An 18871-nucleotide genomic window follows, 5' to 3' on the forward strand; every position below is an offset into this window, starting at 1 on the left:
ATCACATGTATTAACTAAGAACAGGGGGAATGGCAGGAATAGAGGGACTGGTGGAGATGGGAGAGGTCAGCTCGGACATGGGGCCTCCGTAAAGCGGTGCTGGAGAGCCAAGGCACACGTGAGAAAGGGTCACGTGCCCAGTCAGAAAGGCGCCTAGAAGTGTCCACAGGGAAACGACTGATGGGAGTCTGAAGCCAGGTTCACATTCTAAAGACATCGGTGATTCCGTCTGCCAAGTCTGAACAACACAAAACTGATTAAATTATTCCAATTCACATAATTGCGGAAGTGGACTTCCAAGATGTTTGGGTCTTGTGTAGAAGTTAACACGAGTACGACTCTACTGTTGGAGAAGTCTTATTTACAGAAATCATTAATAGTAGCTTTTTCTGTGAAAAATCTGTTAACTTCTGAAGTCGGGAGCTTGTATCAGAATCACAGGAGGAACTCTGAAATCGAATGCAATGATAAGAGTATTTTAAAATTTAAGCCCTTTTCTCTTGCTTCCATCAAAAAAGCTATGCCTTTTATTTATTTGATATATTAAAGGATTTATGAGTTAAGAACAAAAAATGAAAACTTCGGTTCAAGGCCGATTTTAATTTACGCTGGCACTGTGCCGTAATTTAGGAACAAACACAACCAAGCCTGGAGGATTTGCACTGTATTTTAAAAGCTATGTTTTCGTTGTTTGGTCCCGGCTATCGAGACAGCATTTGGAAGTGGTTGGGTCTCTGGTTCGGAGAAGAAGATGAGTTTGTTGGGACCTTAACACTAGGGAGGAGGGGCAGGCTTTATGTTCTATTCAGAATTGATACCACAAACTCGGTGAACATACAGAGACATCTAGTTTAACCACAAGATGGAATGACCAAGAGGTACCAGGTTTAACCTCAGGCTGCAGGCAACAGTAAAAGACCAGGCAAATACTGCGCCACCGCACCCCCGACCCACTCCCCAGGACAAAGGGACTGGGCCAGACAGGGAACTCCTTGTTCCCGGGGTGTCCCAACTGTAGATAAACCCAAAGTCTCAATGAAAAGTAGTTACCAAGCTCTTGTTTGAAAACGGATTCATGCAAAAGGAACACATTTCTGAGTGAGAGAGAGTTGTATTTTGTTGTTGTTTTTAATTGACTAACTCCAGTTCTGCTTTTCAAGCAACCGGGAAGTCTATTTACCAGCTTGACCGCCCAGGAATGGAAGTACGACAATTCACCTTAGGGCAGTCCTCGGAAACAGGATCCACCTGGGCCTTCCTAAAAACCTGCTCCCTTCAATCTTGAAAATACTGAGAAAACACCTACAAACAAACCAAGCACTTCCCTGATACTGTTTGTCACTTATTTCAAAGTGTCTGCAGGCACTGGCTTTGGTGTTCTCTGCTACTCAAGTCTATATATAGATTTTAAAAGCCTGAGGCAGATCTGTTTGAAAAGGGATTAAAAGAAATAAGAAAACACTTTCTAAAGACCACTTGAGGGTTTAAGAAAAATGTCAATTACAGGTATATACATAGCTGTTACCTTGGAAATCACACCTATTCATTTCCGTTTTTATGAACATTAACTATCTTTTCTTGAAAGCAGACACGTGAAACTAAAATAAGACACACTACAATAACCATTTGATTGGAATCTCTAGCTTCGAGTCTTATCTTTAAAAGCTCTGGCTGTAAACATAATAAAGGAAAGGAAAGTCGCTCAGTCATGTCCGACTCTGCGACCCCGTGGACTGTAGCCTGCCAGGCTCCTCCGTCCATGGGATTCTCCAGGCAAGAATACTGGAGTGGTTTGCCATTTCCTTCTCCAGGGGATCTTCCCGACCCAGGGATCGAACCCAGGTCTCCCGCATTGGAGGCAGACGCTTTAACCTCTGAGCCACCAGGGAAGTAAACATAATAACAAACACATTTTCTTTTCCATCAATTCTTATATATGGTAAATGCTACTCTCCGGGTGGAAAAAATTTTTGAACTTTTAGGTAAGAAATACTCTGTTAAATACTCATTGGAAGGACTGATGCTGAAGCTGAAACTCCAATACTTTGACCACCTTATGCGAAGAACTGACTCGTTTGAAAAGACCCTGATGCTGGGAAAGATTGAAGGCAGGAGGAGAAGGGGACGATGAAGGATAAGATGGTTGGATGGCATCACCGACTCAGCAGACATGAGTTTGAGTAAACTCTGGGAGTTGGCGATGGATAGGGAGGCCTAGTGTGCTGTAGTCCATGGGGTCACAAAGAGTCGGACACAATTGAGAGACTGAACTGAACTGACTCTGTTTAAAAGGGTTTTAAAGGGTATTCGGAGGAAAAGTCTCAGCACTTTGTTTCAAGAAGCGGGACCTTCTTGCATTGCAGAGAATGATCATATTGTTTTCCTGACTAAAGTTCTCTCTTACACAGTCACCTATTTATTGGAAGTATTGGGAGAGGCTTTATAACTACCAGCAGAAACTGATTTTAAATAGGAAGCCCTCCAAAAATGCTTCAAAGCTAATGTTACATAGTATGCTGACTCAAAAGCTATTATATAACAACTTTTTAAAAATGTAAAGCAAATGTGCTTGCTCAAAATGAAATGTGTGCCGTACCCTGGAAGGAAGCTAGCAGTGTAGAAAGTGATGGAATGCATGTGTCATCACCCTTGATGAGCTGAAGCTGAGGGAGAAAGGAGACGTGGCGGGGAGATGGCGTTCGGACCTTGTCGGAGCATCCTGACTCTTGGACCTCAGGGACAGTCGCAGCCCGGGGTAGGCAGTCTGGGCTCATATGGTCTGCCTGGCCTCAGGACCACACTGGTCTTGAATCCCGTCCACTGGGATGGTATGGAGATGGTATGAGCAGGGTCTGCCTGGGAACACAGCCCAGCATGGCCCTCTCGTTCCAGCACCTGCCAGCATGTACCCTGGGCCCACTGCCTAGCCCTCTGACCTGAACTCCGCAGGGCCCCAGAACAGGAAATCTCCAGAAGAAAAAATTCTCCCTTCAAGATCCACCCCCCACCAATTTATAAATTTTATCACTTTTTATAGTACTCTTGCCTGGAAAATCCCATGGACAGAGGAGCCTGGTAGGCTACAGGCCATGGGGTCACTAAGAGTCGGACACGACTGAGCGACTTCACTTTCACTTTTCCCTTTCATGCATTGGAGAAGGAAATGGCAACCCACTCCAGTATTCTTGCCTGGAGAATCCCAGGGACGGCGGAGCCTGGTGGGCTGCTGTCTATGGGGTCGCACAGAGTCAGACACGACTGAGGTGACTTAGCAGCAGCAGCATAATAAACACTAAGAAGGAAAATCCTCCATCTTTAGTATCTAAAACAAATAAGTCTGTTAACCTGAAGTCATGTTTTAAAAGAGGCATCTCTCTACTCAAATCTCTATTTATAGCCTTCTGATAGCTGAGGAAGCAATTAGCTGTATTATAGCCTCTTAGGCAGTGAAACTGGCTTTATTAATTACATTCTCATTAACACCATTTTATTTCACTGCTCTTGGTGGGAGTTCTTCAAACAGCCTTTTGGCTGGCAGGGTATGTGGTTATCTTCCATCCCATCCTGACTAGTTTTTCACACTGATTTGTTAATTTCTTACCAGGGATGCCATACAAAAGGAAAAAGCTAATAGGTCTCTCCCCAAATAAAAATACTTTAAGTAAAACCACGAATTTGCCTATGGGATATAAGAGTTATGCTTAGTGAAAAGAAAACCAGTAAAAAGGTGGGCATTAACTGGGTACCATAGGCTTGTATCTTTCCAGGTCTTTATTTTTCTCTCTGCTTTAAGTGTATCTTAGAAACAAACTTTGTGCGACTGCTGTGAAAAAAAAATGTAAAGAAAATGACAGAGGCTCAGTGAACTATGAGCTCTAAAAATGCTACAATGGCAGATGCTGCCAGTGGTATCCACCTGTCCGAGTGATTTAAAGCACATTTCCAATCACTCTGATGGGCAGCTGTAGTCTGTGGAGATCCCATCTGAAGGTTTATAGTGACCTAGTGTTGATCTCTGCTTTCCATCTCCTGGGATGTCTGAAATGGGCTGGAAGGAGTCCAGGGTGGAGTGTTCTCAGCCCTCCTCCTGCGGGGGTCTGGGGGGCCTAGGAGTCCTTCTCAGTTCAATCTTTAAGGGCTGCTGGTCATCATCACAGCACCTCTGAGGGTTTGCTGGGATGGGAGCGGAAGGGCCTGGCAACAAGGTCTTCGGTTTCTTTAGAAATGTTAGCTGGTGAAGGGGAAGGCTAGAATTGTGGTAGGTGGACAGGGAAGAGAAGGCAGTTGGTACCTTTTAAGAATGGGCTTCCTTGGTAGCTCAGCAGTAAAGAGCCTGCCAAGGCAGGAGACGTGAGCTTGATCCCTGGGGTGGAGAAGATCCTTTGGAGGAAGCAAATGGGAACCCACTGCAGTATTCTTGCCTGGGAAAGCCCGTGGACAGAGGAGCCTGACAGGTCACAGTCCATGGGGTTGCAGAAAGTCAGGTAGCTCAACAACTAAACAAGAACAACAAACCTTTTAAGAGTAGATCACAGACCTATTTTACATTCCAATTTAGCAGTACTGCTAGACTTTTGAAGTGCATACTCTTTGAACTGTCAATTTCATTTCTAATAATTTACAGGCAGACACAACTGTACAAGTAAGCAAAGATATATGTAAAGGCATTCCTTGCAGTATTATTTGAGTTAGCAAAATATCACCAATTGTTAAAAAAAAGAAAAGAAGTGGCTATGTACTCATGTGGAAAAATGGCCAAGAGGTAATGGTAAGTGAAAAACGAGAGAGGCTTGTGTATAATGCGATTCATTTCAATTTTAAAAAGATGTACCAGTATGTTTGTACCATCAGAGTGGGAATGCATGAAAAGGTAGGTCAGGAGTGGGAGAGAATACTTCTATTTTATATATTTCTATACTATTTGAATTTTTTATGAGCCTATATTTCATTTCTAATAAAAATTCAGTACACTCTATCTAAAATGATACACCTGTTTAGAAAAGAGCAAACACCAGGCCTGAGACTGCCATCCTAGAGAGACCTGCTTACAAGACACATGCTTGGCTGGTGTCCAGAAACCTGGATTTGGGGAGCGTCTTTTGCAGTCCCTGATAAAAATGGTTCACTGAGCCTAAACTGTTTATACAAACAATATTGTTTATGCTGAGCCAACCTGCTTTCCTGTTGGGAGTCTGGAATTCTGGTGCGTGCTAGGCAAAGGGTGCCAACACCACTGACTACCAGTAGGGAACCCTGAGCGCCCAGGCTCAGGTGAGCCGCTCTGGTAAATAGCTGCCAGGGATCATCACGGACTTCCCAGGGGGCGCTAGTGGGAAGGAACCTGCTTGCCAGTGCAGGAAACGCAAGAGACATGGGTTCAATCCCTGGGTCGGGAAGATCCCCTGGAGGAGGGCACAGCTACCCACTCCAGTATTCTTGCCTGGAGAAACCCATGGACAGAGGAGCCTGGAGGACTACAGACCATGGGGTCGCACAGAGTCAGACACAACGGAAGTGACTCAGCAGCAGCAGCAGGTATCAGCACAAGGCGCTGCTGTGGAAGATAAGGATATTCAGCAGGGCTCCCCCCCGGGGAGGACTCCGGAAGCTCACACCTGGTTTCCCTGGCCGATACCCCAGGCACCTTCTCCCTTGCTGATCTGCCTTACATCCATTTGCTGTAATAAATCATAGCCATGAGCACTATGGTTGAGTTCTGCAAGTCTTCCTAGTAAATGGTTCAATTTGGGGGTGACCATGACTCTACACGTGGACATCACCAGATGGTCAACACCAAAATCAGATTGATTATATTCTTTGCAGCCAAAGATGGAGAAGCTCTATACAGTCAGCAAAAACAAGACCAGGAGCAGACTGTGGCTCAGATCATGAACTGCTTATTGCCAAATTCAGACTTAAATTGAAGAAAGTACGGAAAACCACTAGATCATTCAGGTATGACCTACATCAAATCCCTTATGAGTATACAGTGGAAGTGAGAAATAGATTTAAGGGACTAGATCTGATAGAGTGCCTGATGAACTATGGTCAGAGGTTCGTGACATTGTACAAGAGACAGGGATCAAGAAAATCCCCATGGAAAAGAAATGCAAAAAAGCAAAATGGCTGTCTGAGGAGGCCTTACAGATAGTTGGGAAGAGAAGAGAAGCGAAAAGCAAAGGAGAAAAGGAAAGATATTCCCATCTGAATGCAGAGTTCCAAAGAATAGCAAGGAGAGATAAGAAAGCCTTCCTCAGCGATCACTGCAAACAAATAGAGGAAAACAACAGGTTGGGAAAGACTAGAGATCTCTTCAAGAAAATTAGAGATACCAAAGGAACATTTCATGCAAAGATGGGCTCGATAAAGGACAGAAATGGTATGGACCTAACAGAAGCAGAAGATATTAAGAAGAGGTGGCAAGAATACACAGAAGAACTGTACGAAAAAGATCTTCATGACCCAGATAATCACGAAGGTGTGATCACTCACCTAGAGCCAGACATCCTGGAATGTGAAGTCAAGTGGGCCTTAGAAAGCATCACTACGAACAAAGCTAGTGGAGGTGATGGAATCCCAGTTGAGCTATTTCAAATCCTCAAAGGTGATGCTGTGAAAGTGCTACACTCGATATGCCAGCAAATTTGGAAAACTCAGCAGTGGCCACAGGACTGGAAAAGGTCAGTTTTCATTCCAATCTCAAAGAAAGGCAATGCCAAAGAATGCTCAAACTACTGCACAATTGCACTCATCTCACATGCTAGTAAAGTAATGCTCAAAATTCTCCAAGCCAGGCTTCAGCAATACGTGAACCGTGAACTTCCAGATGTTCAAGCTGGTTTTAGAAAAGGAAGAGGAACCAGAGATCAAATTGCCAATATCCACTGGATCATCGAAAAAGCAAGAGAGTTCCAGAAAAACATCTATTTCTGCTTTATTGACTATGCCAAAGCCTTTGACTGTGTGGATCACAATAAACTGTGGAAAATTCTGTAAGAGATGGGAATACCAGATCATCTGACCTGTCTCTTGAGAAACCTGTATGCAGGTCAGGAAGCAACAGTTAGAACTGGACATGGAACAACAGACTGGTTCCAAATAGGAAAAGGAGTCTGTCAAGGCTGTATATTGTCACCCTGCTTATTTAACTTATATGCAGAGTACATCATGAGAAACGCTGGGCTGGAAGAAACACAAGCTGGAATCAAGATTGCTGGAAGAAATATCAATAACCTCAGATAAGCGGATGACACCACCCTTATGGCAGAGAGTGAAGAAGAACTAAAGAGTCTCTTGATGAAGGTGAAGGAGGAGAGTGAAAAAGTTGGCTTAAAGCTCAACGTTCAGAAAACTAAGATCATGGCATCTGGTCCCATCACTCCATGGGAAATAGATGGGGAAACAGTGGAAACAGTGTCAGACTTTATTTTTTTGGGCTCCAGAATCACTGCTGATGGTGACTGCAGCCATGAAATTAAAAGACGCTTACTCCTTGGAAGGAAGGTTATGGCCAACCTAGATAGCATATTTAAAAGCAGAGACATTACTTTGCCAACAAAAGTCCGTCTAGTCAAGGCTATGGTTTTTCCAGTGGTCATGTATGGATGTGAGAGTTGGACGGTGAAGAAAGCTGAGTGCCGCAGAATTGATGCTTTTGAACTGTGGTGTTGGAGAAGACTCTTGAGAGTCCCTTGGACTGCAAGGAGATCCAATCAATCCATCCTAAAAGAGATCAATCCTGGGTGTTCATTGGAAGGTCTGATGTTGAAGCTGAAACTCCAATATTTTGGCCACCTCATGTGAAGGGTTGACTCATTGGAAAAGACCCTAATGCTGGGTAGGATTGGGGGCGGGAGGAGAAGGGGACGACAGAGCATGAGATGGTTGGATGGCATCACCGACTCGATGAACATGGGTTTGGGTAGACTCCGGGAGTTGGTGATGGAGAGAGAGGCCTGGTGTGCTGCAGTTCATGGGGTCGCAAAGAGTCGGACACGACTGAGCGACTGAACTGAACTGATGGGGCCTCCCAGCACATTCCTATTATTCTTTTCCATAGAACCTTCTTCCTGACCTTCACAGCGTCACCAAACTTGTGATCAAACTGTACATCTTTTCACTTGACTGTAAGTTCCATGAGGTTAACGACACGTACTTGTTACCACTATATATCACACAAATGTTTAATAAAATTTGTTAAATAAAAATAAGGGAAAAAAATTCTCAGTGGCTAATAACAGATAATCTGCTGGAGACAAGCATGTGAGAGACTCCCTTCTAGATACTGGGATCCCCGAGAGACACTCAGACTAAGACAAAAATCAATGGCAGAATCAGGCTCTGCACTTAACGGAAAGTACCCAGCACTCTCCCCCGGTCCCTCATTTGTGCTCCTCCCTGACAGGAGAAGCCTGTCACAAGAAAGAAAGCTTCTTAGCCATCTAGGGCCACTGTCCCAGTAACAGAAGGTCACAGGCCTCTACTTTCTAAGACACACAGGATGAGGAAACGTGCTCCTTGGGGCTCAAACCGTCCACTTCTACTCTCTCACTGTGGTTTCCCTCCATCCCTCACCTTTCTTGCAAAGAACGGAAAAAGTCACGTTAGCCACCATGGACTAGAGGGCTGGACACTCGGCAAGGCGAGGGGTTCATCTTGCACTGACGTGCACATTTATCCAAAGCAAGTTTGTCTCAGTGATGACTAATTCTCTAGATAAGGGGAGATGACACAGGCCAGGGTTTGCCCCAGGCTGCCCACATTGCTGGTAACAACTCAAATCCTCCCTAAAAACCTGGCCTCAGGGCCACGTGATTTTACCTGCCTCTAGATGCCTGGGTCCATCCTCAAGGTGTATATTCTCCATGCCATCATCTCAGCCCTATGGCATTCATCTACAGCTTATCACAAAGAGAAATTAATCCACCACTTGTAGTGTTATCAGGCCTCTGCAGTGAGTGCGGTCTGGGAGAAAGCCTCTGAACTCCTGGAGGGTCCTTTCCTGGGCTTCCTCTGAAGGGCTGTGGCCAGCATCGGCGCCTGCCTCCAAGCATCGGCACGGGGGCTTTCCGGACCAGCAGGCCTCGTGCTGCCCCAGCCCAGGCCGCCTCTCCCTTCAGCTACTTGGCTTGTTCACCTGCCCACCCCCAGCCCAGGACAGAATGTAAATGCCTACAGGTATATTCAGGGCCGCACCTCACAAGGTAGGTGCTTAATAAATGTGTTTAGGTCAATCGGTACTTTGTTCCTTCTACCTGTAGAATGGACACAGTATTTGCTGTCTTTTTGTTATGCTCATGATAAGGAAATAACTGAAATTTTGGAGATCCTAGAAAGCAACATTCCAGAATCGTAGATATAAGGGTCCCCTGAATCCTACTGTTCCATTTACATTTCTGGCTGTAGGGGGTTCCACAGGCTGCTAAGCAGAAATCAAAGGCGCTGAAACTAGGATCTGAAGGGGTTTAAGTACTTTTACATCTGCTCCAAGGAGACGGAAGGCAAATGACACAATGCACGCCTGCAATGTCTCCACAGTTAGACCCACCATCGTCCCTCCAGACTGGTCCCCCAGCTCCCACGTCCTTCCATTAGCTGGTATGTTTCCCAGTGGCCTCTGCCATCCCTTGCTTCCTTCCCTCCATCAGGCCATCCTCAAATTCTCACACTGAAATGACCTGCAGGCTCCTCACCTGCCCCCCCACGCTCCAGACTGGGGCCGGCACTGACCACACCCTGCCCGGCACTGGCCTGGACGCTCCGCTTCTGTTTCTCTACTTCCTGAGCTCTTTACCTTGCTGGCCTTCAGGATGTTGATCTGCTCTTCATACACCGTGTCTCTGTTTTTCTCCAGAAAACCATCTGAAAGGTACTCCACCTGGGGCCATGGCCAGAAACAGAAATGGTATTTAGTGCTCCTGCCTGACCTGGGGCCCTCAGCAGCGTCTCCAGTGGTTTTATCTCGTCCACAGCATCTTCTGAAAAGAGCTGTGTGTACCAGGGAAACCCACGGATGCTCTCATCTAACATGCAAACCCAACATGTATCGAGATTTACAGAGAGGGAGTTGAATGTTCATTTTGTGGAAAACCACATTCTTCTGCAGTCCATGGGGTTGCAAAGAGTCAGACACAATTGAGCGACTGAACAACAACAACATTGTTCTGGGCTTCCCTGGGGGCTCAGACAGTAAAGAATCTGCCTGCAATGCAGGCAGAGACCCGGGTTCGATCCCTGGGTTGGGAAGATCCCCTGGAGTAAGGGAATGGCTACCCACTCCAGTATTCTTGCCTGGAGAATTCCATGGACAGAGGAGCCTGGTAGGCTATATATAGTCCATGGGGTTGCAAAGAGTCCAACAAGACAGAGCAAATAACATATTGTTTCAAATACAAAGGAGCAAATAAAACATTGATTCAAAAATGAGTTCCCATAAGATGGGCTTGGATAGAAGGCTTCCTTTGGGTGTTCTAATGCAGCTTGTCAGCCTCATGACAGATCTACTGAATTAGAACTTGCCTTTGAGCAAGACCTGGTGATGTACATGCACATGAAAATTTGAGAAGCACTGGGCTAGTGCATATGGAACACAATCCACATGGAGAAATTCTAAGTCCACACCAGCTGCTGGGAAAGGAGCCACGTGGAGAAGGAACCACGCTTTACTCTCTCAGGCTCCAGGAGGCTAGATAAGGCCCCACCCAAGAGACTCTAGGCCACTTACCTGACTTCAAAGGTCAGCTCCCTCTTAGCCCAAGAACCCCAAGTTCTCCACGGGTGGGGCTCTTGGAGTGCTGAGCCCACCACGAGAAGACCCACCTTATCTGCAAAGTGGATGACAATGAAGGCCTTGTTGGACATGCGGGGTTTCTGGAAGTGCTGGCTGCTGGAGTGCCGGTCGTAGAGCTTCTGAGTCCAGTTCTGGTCGGTTCCTTTGGGGACCTGTGGATTCACAAAATCAGGGGGTTTGCGAAGAGGAAAAAGGAAGTCGAGAGTGGAGGCAGGGTGATGGAGTCTGCCAGGAAGTTGACCTCAACGAGGTCAGACCCAGCACTCAGACCCAGTCCCTAACTGAATGAGTCAGACCCATTCAGCACTCAGACCCAGTCCCTAACCAGATGTGGAAAGCAGACTCAACCATGGACACCTGGGATCCTACACAGCACTCTCTCAACATGCCCTGCATGCTGGCTTCTATGGCGTCTATAGGCATGCACTGAGCCGCAGGGAACCTGCTGGTTGGCAGATGCTGGAAGATCTGGGAGAGGATAAGGGTGGAGATAAGGGTGGAGGCCAAGGTTACAAGAGCAGAATCACAACCCACGGGACAAATCTGAAGATGCTTTTTCATTCTGGTGGGGCCAGGGAGTTCAGGGTCATGAACACATCACCCCTTCTCTAATCCAAGCTCCTGCTTGCTGAGGCCAACTCCTGCAGCAGGACAGCCCGCCCTCTGTCTCATCTGAACACCAGTGTCCAGGCTCAGCTCAAGTCTGTCCTTTTCTCTGGAGCCTTTCCTGACCACCCTCGATCTCACTTTGGAATTCTCCCAGTTGAGTTCTTACACATGCACTGTCCAATATTGTTCATCAGTTGGTTTTTGTGTATTGTCTCTATAAATGTAAGTAAGTTTGTTGCACTCAAGAAATATGTCCATTTTATTCCTGCCCCTCAAAGAACTTAAAGTTTGGTTTCAGCCACAAAGTGGGTGCTAAGTACCTAGTGACTGAACTATTCAGTGCTAATCTCTACCTCCCCCAAATTTACATTTACAGATTTCACTCCAGTAAGGATTCTGAAGAGCAGCCTCTTTCCATATCTTCAGAGATAGCTTCGAAAGTGAAAACGCATCGTGCTTTGCTGAAAACTAAACACAGAGCCATTGTACCCATCTCTCAAATTATCAAGGATGGCACCTTATCCAATGTGAAGGTACCCCCCCCTTCATTCTTGAGCATCACTGCACACACCCCTTCCTCAGCTATGGGCCACCAACTGACTTGCCTTTTCATTAGTTTAGACTGTACATTTGGATCAGGCAGGGCTGAAGGTGACCCTTGCACTAGCCATTTAAAAAGGGCTTTGTTTAGTAAATCAATAAAATCTGTGCATATGAAAAATTGCTTACCCACTTGAAAACAAATTTCTCAAATACTTTGTAACCAAACAGATTTTTCTCAATATTCAACTTGGTGTAACGAGTACTGAATACCCGGTGTTAAGTGCCATAGGATTTTTAAGAAAACTTTTTCTTGAAGGAGGCTATTAATTGCGTTGGGCAGATAAAACAAAATATATTTAACTCAGCATTTTAAAATATATTGTTTCATATCGGTCACCAAGCAGCTTGTGTTCAGAAACACCAGGTGTGGGGGAAGCAAGAGGCCAGCCTGGCTGAGCTCCCAGGAGGCGAAGCTGGAGAACAGAAGCACAATGGACCCAGATCTGGCAGACCCGGGGCAGACAGGACAGGAAGGGCAGGACCGTGATGAGAAGCCTCACCTGGGTCAGCACCTGCATTTGCCAGTATCCAGCTCGTCTTATCTTGTCCGTGAAATTGGACTTCTCAGCAGATTTCATAATCCTACATATTCCCTAAATCAGACTTGCATGAATCAGTGAGTAAGAGAGGCCCGAAATCAAGGTCACATGTAAACATATTTCCTGACAAGGTTGGTCTCTCTTCTCATCCCCATCCTTGACTAAAAACGAAGGCCAGCAGAAATTCACAGGAATGAAGAATCTCAGATAATGCTAGAAGCAAATGTCCAGAGAACTTATTGCCAGGCAATTTTCTATACATTTTTGATAGATTAACTCATTCAATCCTATGAACTAGGTATTAGTTCCTCAGTCATGTCCAAATCTTTGCAAACCCCATGGAGTGTAGCCCACCAGGCTCCTCTGTCCATGGGCTTCTCCAGGCAAGGGTACTGGAGTGGTTAGCCACTGCCTTCTCCAGGGGATCTTCCCGACCCACGGATTGAACCTGCATCTCCTGCACTACAGGCAGATTTTTCACCATCTGAGCCACCAGGGAAGCTACTGTACACATTTTACAGGTGAAGAAACAGAGCAGTTAGGTAACTTGCCCGAGATCATACAGCTGGAAATTAGCAGAGCTGGGGTTCAAGCCAGGATAGGATGGTTGGTTGATGTGCTCCTCACTATCTGGGCTTTCCTGCCCAATGACAGAGTTTTAAAGGAGCCACAAAGGCAGGGTTAGGTGGGAAGCAGTCATTTCCAAAAATCTTTCCATACAAGTAGATTTAAAACAGGCACTGGAGACAGCAAGCAAATCTTGTATTTTGATAAAATCTAGATTGCGGTTATCAGTAGCTCTGGCATATGCAGCAAATCAAATCCTTTAAAAAAAAAGTATCTGCCAGCACCTTCATGCAAGTTTTCTTCCTCTCCAAAGGCACTGGGCCAGGAGCCTGGACTCCAGCTCTGCCTTCATCTAGGCAGGCACTGTCCCTCAGGAGGTGAATCCCTCTGACCTGCTCTGCTGGCCACTGGTCACACCAAAGGTGAAGACCACATCTAGATGAAATGTCTCAAACTGGCAAATGTTGTAGAGGTAAGAAGTAGATTTTGTGGTTGCCTAGAGCTGTGGAGGAATGGAGAATTACTGCTAATCTATATCTTTAGGGGATGATGAAAATGTTGTGAAATTGATGGCTGCACAACTCTGAATACACCAAAAAAACACTGACTTGTGTATTTTAAATAAGTGAGTTGAATGGTCCATTAATTCTATCTTAATAAAGCTGTTAAATTACATTAAACCTGATTTTACTCTTTGCTATTGAAATAAACCAGAAAAAACAAGGGGGTGGGGAATGAAATAATCCTTGGACTTACTAAGTCCCTCATCCTCAACAGCCTGGGGTATAAAACCTGTGGCCTAGGACAGCTTTTCACCAAGGCACTCCTGGAACCCTCCTGGAAAACTGTGTGTCTGGCTGCCATCACTGGCCTGAGATATCGCCTGGGGCTAAAACCTGCCCCAGCCCAACAGCTGACAAGAGCTGGTTGATAAGGAGCCCAAAGTCAGTTATTCCATCTCTGTTTCTTGTCCCCATCTTCCTGGGCCTGTGCCACCAAGACAGCCTTCCTGCTCATCTCACTCCATCCTAGACCTCTGCAGGCTCCCTGATGACTCCTACCCCTGGTGACCTCTCAGGTGACCCTGCCCACATCAGCCCTGAATCCTCCTGTGATAGCTGGGCCTCCAGGACTCTGCTGTCCTAACAGTTCCAGGCAGAGGTAGCTCCTTCCTCCCTACCTGACAGCTGTCTCTTCCTTCACTTTCCCACCTTCACAAAACACCCCTTTCGCATGCTCAGCAAAACACTAATTCTAGACCAACCCAGAAGCAGAGATATTAAGAAGCAGAAGATAGTAAGAAGAGGTGGCAAGAATACACAGGAGAACTATACAGAAAAGATCTTTATGACCCAGATAATCACGATGGTGTGATCACCCACCTAGAGCCAGACATCCTGGAACACGAAGTCAAGTGGGCCTTAGGAAGCATCACCATGAACAAAGCTAGTGGAGATGATGGAATTCCAGTTGAGCCATTTCAAATCCTAAAAGATGATGCTATGAAAGTGCTGCACTCAATATGCCAGCAAATTTGGAAAACTCAGCAGCAGCCACAGGACTGGAAAAGGTCAGTTTTCATTCCAATCCCTAAGAAAGGCAATGCCAAAGAATGCTCAAACTATTGCACCCATCTCACATGCTAGCAAAGTAATGCTCAAAATTCTCCAAGCCAGGCTTCAATAGTACATGAACTGTGAACTTCCAGATGTTCTAGCTGGATTTAGAAAAGGCAGAGGGACCAGAGATCAAATTGCCAACATCTGCTGGATCACTGAAAAAGCAAGAAAGTTCCAGGAAAACATCTACTTCTGCTTTATTGACTATGCCAAAGCTTTTGACTGTGTGGATCACAAAAAACTGTGGAAAATTCTTAAAGAGATGGGACTACCAGACCCCCTGACCTGCCTCCTGAGAAATCTGTATGCAGGTCAAGAAGCAACAGTTAGAACCGGACATGGAACAACAGACTGGTTCCAAATCGGGAAAGAAGTACATCAAGGCTGTATATTGTCACCCTGCTTATTTAACTTATATGCAGAGTACATCATGCAAAATGCTGGGCTGGATGAAGAACAAGCTGGAATCAAGATTGCAGGGAGAAATATCAATAACCTCAGATACACAGATGACACCACCCTTATGGCAGAAAGTAAAGAAGAACTAAAAAGCTTCTTGATGAAAGTGAAAATAGAGAGTGAAAAAGTTGACTTAAAACTCAACATTCAGAAAACTAAGATCATGGCATTCAGTCCTATCATTTCATGACAAATAGATGAGGAAACAACGGAAATGGTTAGAGACTTCATTTTCTTGGGCTCCAAATCACTGTAGATGGTGACTGCAGCCATGAAATTAAGTGATGCTTGCTCCTCGAAAGAAAAGCTATGACCAACCTAGACAGCATATTAAGAAGCAGAGACATTACTTTGCCAACAAAGGTCCGTATAGTCAAGGCTATGATTTTTCCAGTGGTCATGTATGGATGTGAGAGTTGGACTATAGAGAAAGATGAGCACCGAAGAATTGATGCTTTTGAACTGTGGTGTTGGAGAAGACTCTTGCGAGTCCCTTGAACTGCAAGGAGATCAAATCAGTCAATCCTACAGGACATCAGTCCTGAATATTCATTAGAAGGACTGATGCTGAAGCTGAAACTCCAATACTTTGGCCACCTGATGCGAAGAACTGACTCACTAGAAAAGACCCTGATGCTGGGAAAGATTGAAGGCAGGAGGACAAGGGGGTGACAGAGGATGAGATGGTTGGATGGCATCACCAACTCGATGGACATGAGCTTGAGTAAGCCTCGGGAGTTGGTGATGGACAGGGAGGCCTGGTGTGCTGCAGTCCATGTGGTCGCGAAGAGTCGGAACGACTGAGTGACTGAAGTGAACTGAACTGAGAGCAGCCCAGCCACCCATCCTGTCCTTTCCCAGACCTAGGTGGCTGGATGAGATGACACATCAACTTCCCTTCCCTTCATCAACTTCTGCTGGTATGGAGTATAACTTAGTATTAGTGCCAAAGAAGAAAATCGAATTCCAGGGTGAGCAGCACCTCTGTAGATTAAGACGCTGTGCCCAGATGGAAGGGGACTTCGACCACCCCTTGACAGCACCTACATACCTCTCACTCCCTCTGACCTCACATCTCTGTACTTGGTATTCCTCGTCCCTCCCTGGAGGGCAGCCTGTCCCCACCTCCTCTGTTCTCCTCGAACTTCTAACCCTGCTGCCTCTCAGGAGATGCCCCGTCTCCTCTCTCACAGGGAAGCAGGAAACCTCACATTCCCGCTCTGCATTTGGAGACTCATCACAGCACAACGCCTCGGACCCTCCTCAGGGAGGGAGCGGCTCTCCTCCCAGTCGGCCTCCCGAGCACACACCCTTGCCTCCTGGGGACCAGGAGCCGCCCATCTTCCCTCTCCTGGAGCCTCCCCAGCCTTCCCTCTCCCTCAGCTCCTCCTGAACTCTCCAGACCGGAGCTCAGACTCGCCACCTCCACCGCCTCACCTCCTATTTGCTCCTCGTGTCACACAAGTCAGACTTCTGCCCAGACAAGTCCCTAGAAACGGCTCCAACCAACAACTGGCTGTCACGTGCGGGGCCATCGAGGCCCTCACCCGCTGCCTCCCTCCTCAAAAGCTCTCGGCATCTCCTCCTGGCTGTACAACCGCAGTGTGGCCAGTGCTCTGCTGACTCCACGGTCCCTCTCCAGCTTACCTTTCACACGGTTGTCAGGGAGTCCTGCTGAAAAGTCAGTCACATCCGATCGTGTCTCTCCCCCTCTTCACTCCCTTCCATCCCCCAGACACCTTCGCTGGGCAGGCGAGGCCAAGCCTCCCGTTCTCCATGGTTCACTTCCCACCCTCAGCGGCCACCACCGTGGGCCCCGGACAAACCAGAACATCTCAGGTTCTGCAAACGCGACATTCCCTGTGCCCAGGGTGCCTCTCCCCTCATGGGACCCTCGCTCACACAGCCGCTCTGGGGGCGCTCCCCTCTACCCCCGGGCTCTCATCTCAGTGTTTCCATTTCCCCGTCAGCTCAGGAGATGTTCTTGTTGTTCGCCTGACCCCTCAGAGGCACGCTGAAGGGAACCTGGGGTTTGTCAGGCGTGTGAATGTGGGAGCCACTTGCCCTCCGTCCACCACAGGCTTCAAACCTGCTCACAGCCAGCTGCCCTGGGGCTGCATCTGGAGAAACCACAGGCCTTGGTCTTCATCCAAAGTCAGCTCTCACGAGAGCAGGCTGGACCCGGCCAGGAGACAGCAGATATTCACTCCCCAAGTGCAGCCTGCTGTCCTTCTACCCCCTCAGCAAGGACATCATGACCAGGAAGGTCCATCCTCATCGGCTCCTCGGGCTGGGCTCCATGAAACGAGAGGATCCCAGTCAACAGGGCAGAGTCTGCCTCCCCGACCCAGGCCTGCCTCTGTCTCCCCAGCCTGAGACAACGTCTGTGTCTTCACTCGCTGGAATTGCTTCTAGGCGTCAAGGTCTCATTTTCACAAAATTCCTGCTCAAACGCAAGTATGTCCCTTACGAGAAAACACACACTGATGTCTCAATTCTTATCAGTCTTTGCTAATTTGTTCCTCCAAGAGGAGGATTTATAAATCACTTATTAGAGTACAATTTCCGTACAGCAAAATGCACCCTTTATAAGTGTACAGTTTCATGACTTCTGACAAAAGCCATAACTATTGGTTAAAAATCCATCTGTTAGGACTCCCCTGGTGGTCCAGTGGTTAAGAACCCACCTGCCAATGCAGGGGGCAGGGGTTCGCTCCCTGGTCGGGAAGATTCCACATGCCACAGAGCAACTAAGCTCGTGCACCACAACTACTGGCGCCCGCACACCTGGAGCCCGTGCTCCACAACAAGGAAGCCAGGGCAGTGAGAAGCCTGAGCATTGCAACCAGACAGCGGCGCAGGGAGAGAAGGCCCACATGTGGCAACGAGGACCCGGCACAGCCAAAAAACAAATATATAAAATTTAAAAAATCCATCTGTTACTAGATGCTGTATCTGATTATACTGAATGATTCTGAATTCCCACAGTAGTTAAATCTCACAGAAAATGGTTTCCACACTGTGGGCTCTTGTGTTAGTCCTAAAACTTGGTGTTCATCTTTCCTCCCCTGCTACATCCATGACTTGGTGGCCAGTGAGGCTGCATGCCTCACACTCACAGCACAACCCCGATCTATCTCGACACTCTGGGTGCACACCTCCGTCCCCCGGGGACTAGCGGGAAACCCCAGCTTATCCTCAGATCTCCCTTCTAAGGAGCTGCAGGGACAGGGAAGCAAACACCCAACAGACCCCCCTGGCCGTGTGCAGCTCGGCATTCTTTCTGACCTGGTGTGCCCTGCCCTTGAGGTCACTCCGCTGTCCCTGGGCCCTGGCCACAGCCCTCCGTGGGCACCTCGCTCAGGCCAGGCTCTTCCCAAGTACCATCCTCACCCTCTTCACCCTTCGCTGGCTGGCAGGGGGACCCTGTCCCTACTCCTGAGTGCTTTCCCCTCAAGACCAGACATACAGTAGGCACATAATATTGAGCTGGCCAAACAATTCATTCAAGTTCTTCCATAAGATGTTATAGAAAAACTCAAATGAACCTTCTGGCCAAACCAATACCTTCTGGGGGTCTGGCAGGAGTTTGAGTTGGGTATGGTCTGAAACTTAAAGCATCTAATTTTAAAAATGTGACCCAAACAAAAGGCATCATAGAGCATAAAGCAGAGACCATCCATACA

At 47.0% G+C, this 18871-nt stretch overlaps 1 protein-coding gene across 20 annotated transcripts in view; it reads right to left on the bottom strand.

The window, feature by feature from the left end:
• The window catches only part of MYO5B (myosin VB), a 337885-nt gene that overhangs the window by 78425 nt on the left and 240589 nt on the right, over positions 1 to 18871 (bottom strand). For all 20 annotated transcript variants that reach the window (XM_081562009.1, XM_081562003.1, XM_081562010.1 and 17 more), the window contains 2 exons: positions 10819 to 10941; positions 9794 to 9877 (listed from right to left, as the gene is read on the bottom strand). In XM_081562009.1, coding sequence (XP_081418135.1) covers positions 9794 to 9877; positions 10819 to 10941 — 207 coding nt within the window. The remainder of the gene's footprint in view (positions 1 to 9793; positions 9878 to 10818; positions 10942 to 18871) is intronic.

This window comes from Giraffa tippelskirchi, chromosome 14 (genome assembly GCF_054371585.1).
Source record: "Giraffa tippelskirchi isolate mGirTip1 chromosome 14, T2T-mGirTip1v1.2.pri, whole genome shotgun sequence".
In the NCBI taxonomy this organism is placed as follows: domain Eukaryota; kingdom Metazoa; phylum Chordata; class Mammalia; order Artiodactyla; family Giraffidae; genus Giraffa; species Giraffa tippelskirchi.